The 6,320-nt window shown below is 45.0% G+C and overlaps 1 protein-coding gene across 1 annotated transcript; it reads right to left on the minus strand.

Moving 5' to 3' along the window:
- Nucleotides 1–2,445: 2,445 nt before the first annotated feature.
- On the minus strand, nucleotides 2,446–3,634 carry LOC104269653 (homeobox protein Hox-D4-like). The gene is given in 3 exon segments (XM_009874156.1): nucleotides 2,446–2,750; nucleotides 3,160–3,463; nucleotides 3,466–3,634. Coding segments are annotated over 3 exon segments (774 nt in total). The 5' UTR covers nucleotides 3,631–3,634.
- Nucleotides 3,635–6,320: the final 2,686 nt, after the last annotated feature.

A 6,320-nucleotide genomic window follows, 5' to 3' on the forward strand; every position in this document is an offset into this window, starting at 1 on the left:
GCTCTCTCTCTAATAACACGTTTACCCTGCTCTCAGCCAACTTTATCACAGACTTTAAGTAAGCAGCAGGGGGTCCGGGAGGGGCATTTTCATGATGTGAGCCAGAGATTTTTTTTATTTCTTTCTTCCTTCCCTCCCTCTCCTTCCCAGATTCGTATGAAGAGCAAAAGGAGGGCTTTATACAACTCTGGAGACGAAAGTCCGCTACCACAGGAACTGAGTGTGACAAAACTTGAAAACTTGTCTCAGGAATTCCCTCCTCAAGCGCTGCTGCTAGCTGCTCTCCATGCCAGAGAAAGGAAAGGGTAGTTTGGGTCCAAAAGGTTAAGGGTTTAGAGGTCACTCTTCTCGGCTGAAATACAACTAATCGAATAGAAAATTTGTCCTCTGGGTGAACCTGTTCCTGCAATTTAGCCGAACTTCAGTAAAATACCTTTTCAGCTTCTCAACGTGAAGGCGTCAGAAAAAAGACGTCTTTACTATGTATGAACTCGGTGCTTTTTGTCATAGAAACAATGATGCGAATAATGCGGGAATATCCATCTTTAATATCACGACGTGGAGATATTCAAGTATTGCCATGTGCAAGTCTGAGAACTGGGCTAACCCTAAGGAAGAACAAAGAGTTTTCTCCAGGCTCTAAAACAAAAGACTAAGTCTTAAAGACACTTTGCGGACTTCTAGGGATGAGAAAAGGGCAGAAATTAACCGCTGGCCACAGTTAATGCTGCCGAATGCATTCCTGTTGAAAAGATCGTCTTTTATTTTGGAATTCATTCAAGAACATTTTGCCCAGAATTTTCCTCAGCGAGCCCAGAAAGCAGTGAGTCCTCGTTGGGAAGCACTCAGCCTGGTGATGGGCACGTTAACTCACCCCTTGCCCTTTCTATCTTCCTTCTGCGTTTGCTCTGGGTTTCCTCCTCTGCTGATTTTCTCCTTAGTAAAGGGTTCACCTCGTTACAATTTCGATGAAATAGTCACTCTCCCAGGCTGCCCGGAGGGTACAGGAGATAAGGGCTGAGCTTTAGAATCGCCTCTGCGGAGGAGTGAATGGCTGAGGGAGCTGGTTTGACTGGGTTGGGTAGTTACAGCGCACTAAAACTTTGGCACGATGCAGTCAGGGGCAAATCTGTGGGTATTAAACCAGCTCTGCTCCCATACGAGCCTTTCCCCTTTCCCTGAAAGAAACTTGCTGAGATTTCCAACCACTGAAGTCATGTGTCGTGGTTTGTCTAAAAACAACCACCGTTCTTAAAAAAACAAAACCAAAACACAACAGAACTAGATCAAAATAACCCTTAAACAAAACAAAGTACCAACCCACGTTGCCTGTCTCTCTCTTGGGCAGGAAAATAAATTTAAAATCTGTTTGGAAGAAAGCATTCAGCTCTGAAGGGCTCAGGTTATATCAGAAATCCCATTAATTTTTCACTCTGAGGTTTTCTTTTCAGAATTTTGTTGTAGGGGTTGTTTTCCTGGTCTTTTTTTTTTCACTCCCCCCCATTTTAAAATGAGGTATCAATGGTTTAAAGCACAGCGCTGAGCAGAGCAGACTTTGGAAACAGATTTCAAGGCTGTTAGCACTGGATGACTTACGGTAAGGAGCAGGGACGCTTTTCTTATTCACAAAGAAGGAAATTAAAAAAAAAAAGGGACAAGAAAGTTGTGTACGTTCAAGACAAGTAAACATTATACATGTGGTCATGAGACTGGGAAGGAGAACTACTGTATTTCAACTCCCCTTCCCCGTTTTTGGTTTGACTATTTTTCTTTTAATCTTCACTCTTCTATGTAACAAATAAATAAATATGCTAACACTATCAGTACATAAAATAACCCATTTTCACTTAACTCCTGTGCACACCTTCTAAGACGTTATGGACATGAGCAAGTATTCTTATTACACCAAGAAAAGTAAAGCAGCACAAAAAGTTCACCGTTACTAGTCTTCATGTTCAAATAAAAGATTATACTATAGATTTCCTGCCCTTAACTTGCCCAAATGCATCCTGCCGAAATTGCATGGGACAAAAAGAGAATTAAAAGTAAAAATCCCAGAATAAAGCATCAAACCTTCACTTTCGAATTCAAAACTGAAACACAGGACAGTTTCATTTTCAATGATTTATTTCTTTTTATGGACAGAAGGTCTCATTTAATATTTTTCCCATTTCCCACTGCCTGCATGATGTTTCTCTCCCTTTTTTTCCCTTTCTTTCTTCCCCCCCTTTTCCCCTCGCTTTTTTTTTCCCAGTTTGTGCTAGCAGAGGCAAATAAAATAAAGTCCGAAGTAGCGTCATTTTGTCTCCTTTGTACAACAGTACCTTAAAGAAAGATGACAGTTTCTCGAGTCCTTGGCTGCTACATGCAGGTTCTGCTTGGACAGTGTCAATTATATACAGTACTGGTCAGAAGCGAAGGATGAAATGGAAAATTTCACCTCTTCTACAAAGTTGTCAAGTCAGTCTGATGGTCCTTGGAACCAGTCTGTAAATGGGGATTTGAACCAGAGGAAGAAGACCTGCCCTTCGTGTTGGGCAGTTTGTGATCTTTTTTCCACTTCATTCTTCTGTTCTGAAACCAGATCTTGATCTGGCGCTCAGAGAGACACAAAGTGTGGGCTATCTCGATACGGCGGCGCCTGGTCAGGTACCTGTTAAAATGAAATTCTTTTTCCAGTTCTAGGACTTGCTGTCTGGTGTAAGCTGTGCGGGAGCGTTTAGGTTCCCCTCCGTTGTAATTGGGGTTCACTGGGAAAAAAACACGAAGAACTTTACAAAGCTAATCTTGACTTGCCGGTTCGACTTTACAAAAGAAAAACCTTAGGAGCTGCGAGCATGTGGCTGGGCTGGATTCTTCCCAGTTGCTTACAATGGAGGGGCTGCTCTCCCCTTTATTTTTTAAGGCAGGCACCACGGGCACACGCAGCTAGGTAGGCTGGGAGCCTCTAGCAGGCTCCTAAAATGGAGTTTTCTCCTGCACGGCAAAGCCCCGCATGACCAACGGCCTATTTCCTCAGCAATAAAAATTTATGGCGAGTGTAATTGGCTACCTCGGCTTTCAAAGAGCTCGTCCCCGAGTCTGGCGGGGACTCGAGCGAGCGTCGCTGAGGGCGATCGGAAGCAGGGTAGAAGAGCAAAGTAAGAAGAGGATCCTTACCCGAGTTAACATGGACTTTCTTCATCCAGGGATAAACTACTGCTGGCTGCTTAACTGCTGACCCGTTTGGGGCTTTGAGGGCCGGCTGCTGGCTGCAGGCTCGCGAGTTGGACATTGGAGGCGGTGGACAATGCTCTGCTTGGCCGGGGAAGTGGCTGGCTGGGCCGGATTGCTCCTGTCCATGACCCCGCGGCGGCACGGCAGAGCCTTGGGCATTGCTACAGCTAAAGGGCTGCTCGCTGTAGTTTGACCGTGGGTAGAGTCCCTGGTGCTGGAAATCAGAGCCCTGCGAGGCACTGTAGTACACTCGGCCCCCTGCTCGCCTAGGTAGCTATTCTGCAAATATTCCTCGCAAGGAGGAAATTTGGGATCCACATACTTAGAGTTCACCATATACGAACTCATGGCCATTAATTTCTGAAGGGAGAAAATACTAATTTTTCTCGTGTTGTCTTTTTTTCCCCCTGCCATAGAGCCCTCCTACTTGCTGTCAACTGAATAAAGTTAGGCAGGCATGTGACTGGCCCGGCCAATGGGGAGCCGGGAGCCGATCACCGGATTTCTCCGCAGCTCAGCATTTCCACCAATTTCACTCCATAATATCCCCGTAACCGAATGACCCCCCTCTCCGTTGGGTCGCACCCCCCGAACCAGGTGTCGGAGGTGGAGGGGTGCTCCCCGGGCGGCGGCCGCCTCCCTGGGCCGCAGGTAGGGCCGGCCAGCCTTTTGTCTGAGCTGGCTTCCCCTAGACCCGAGGGGTGATGCCCCGCCGTCCTATTTACCAGCCGCAATCACCACCGGGATTTGTTACCTCGCTTTAAATAAAATATCGAAAGAAATATACGGAGCGAGGAGCTGCAGCGGGATTAAGAGGGAGGAAACTGATAAGGAGGCGAGGGAAAGAAAAGCCATCAAAGAAGAGGATAATATGACGTACAATAGGTCTGTCCTGTCTTTGTCTCGCAGAGGTCATCCAAAAGTTACCAGAATTTAGTTCTGCTGAATAAAATTAGGCAATCAGTAACTCCTCATTCACTTTCAAGGCTCAACATAAATGTGTGCGTACTTAGGCGCGCACAGACGCCAACGCACACACGTATATAAATCTACACACTTGTGCATGTAAAATCATGCGGATAGCAGAGAAATCGTTCACTTTTAACAGCTAAAGTTCTATCAATTGAACTGGAGACGGCATTTAATTAGGCTAAAAATATCACGGGTTAAATTCGGTCTTCATTCATCAATATCATTCCTGGAGCACAAGTAAAAACATTCCAGTAAGGCGAATGCTGCTTTTGCTGCTGTCGTAAATATTTGGATGCGATCTGGACCCTTGACAAGAAAAATTTCCTAACGTCTGGTATATCTAGCTAATTTATGAGTATCTTTTTAAAGATTTATTCACTGATTGGTAGATATTTTTTTTCCAGAAAATTTGTAACTTCTGGTGAGATTAACTGTTTAAATTCTCAGTCTGTTAGTGGGAGTTCGAACTGAACGACGACTGAATTTTTAAAAGACGTCCCTAAAATCTCGCAAATAGTAGCGAGGCAGCAAAACTTTTATAATTTCTGAGTGTTCAGCACGCACATGCCTTTTGATTCCGTCAGTATTTAAACTTCTAACCATTTGCAGAAAGGTGAAGTTTTTGCATCGACCATATATTCCCCTAGAATCGAATCTGTGACTATATAAATATCACACAAATTCGGTTCTACAGGGTATATATAGACAACGTAATAACATTCTGTTTTCATCTACAATATAGCAGGTCTTTGCAATTCTCTTAGTCCTTACTGTCTTCTGAGGAATGTAAACTATTCTGCTGGGACTCAGTTTTGAAATACGGATTTGCAGGAAGGTGGGATTTCGGAAAAGATTCACGCTTGTTATTATCGCTGCAATAGAGTTATATGACTCTTTACCAATTTATAGTGATGAATTTCGTCTACCAAATTCTCAGAAAGACCTGCTGCTCGCTCTAAATGCTCTGCCGTTCACGTCCTCGCTACGGAAAACGGACGTTACCGGTCAAATAGTGCTAATTAGAATGGTAATGGTTAAAATAATTTAGAAAGAAGTCTTTACCTATTTAGGCTAAGACGAGTCTGAAGAGTTTCCGCATAATTAGAAATTCCACCTCCCTCCTCGAGAAAAAAAAAAAATCGAAAAAGAAGTAAAATAGCCGACAACAGAAACAGCGATTGGTGAAAAAGAGGAGATTAAAGGCTAGAGTTAGTTGCTCTCGGGAAGAAAAGAGTTTCCAAATTTACCTTCATCCCATTATGCTGGTCTAGCTATTATCCCCGCGAGCTGCCTGCGAGCCGCAGCCTCGCACCCTCCCAGGTTCTCCCCGCCGTAGCGTTTATGGTGAAGGGCAGGGCGAGAGGTCAGCCGAAATCATTTACAAACATATCACAAAGTTTCATTATTTTTACTTTGTCGACAGCGGCACACAGGAGTACAAAAGTTCATGAATTGTGTCTGACCCAGCTCCTCACTGCTGTCCTGCGGTCAACCTCTTCTTCTTCCACTATTTAAAACAGGCACCATAAGGACAAATAATGGTGCGGGTGTGATACATCCAACCACAGCGGAGGGCAGATTTGGGGGTGTTAGGTTTATCAGAGCGATGTGTACTGGTTTGTTTGCCTGCCTCCAACTCCCAGCTGCCTGATCTGGGGATGCTATTTTTAAACATCTGCTTTCTTAGCACTGCGGTGGTGTCTTCTTCACAGCAAGTGCAACTCGAAACGACTTTATGTTCCTAGTCCCTTCCCTCCTCCCCCTGGATTATTAAAATCTCCACCCAACTATTTTAAGCAGCTCTCTGCTTTCTCCTCCTTTCTCTGAGAGGAGGGGGGTCACCTGCCCCTGCCGGGGTTATTAACCACCCGGCTGAAGGAGCAGGGTAACACTTCCCACCCCCAAACTGATCTCGCGTTTGGGGCAGACCCCGGGAGTGGACAAGCCCGCTGAGGGCTGTCCGGGGAGAAGAGATAGGGCTGCAGCCACGGGGCTGTAGCAGCTCCCTGCTCTGCTTAATACTACACATTTTCATATTTGTTAGACGCTGTGACCTGCGTTTCACCTTATTGCACGACTTGCTCAGACAGGTCAAAGCCACAGAGTTATTGATGAACAAAAGCGTTATATAT

This window comes from Apaloderma vittatum, unplaced genomic scaffold (genome assembly GCF_000703405.1).
Source record: "Apaloderma vittatum isolate BGI_N311 unplaced genomic scaffold, ASM70340v1 scaffold42857, whole genome shotgun sequence".
Classification (NCBI taxonomy): Eukaryota; Metazoa; Chordata; class Aves; order Trogoniformes; family Trogonidae; genus Apaloderma; species Apaloderma vittatum.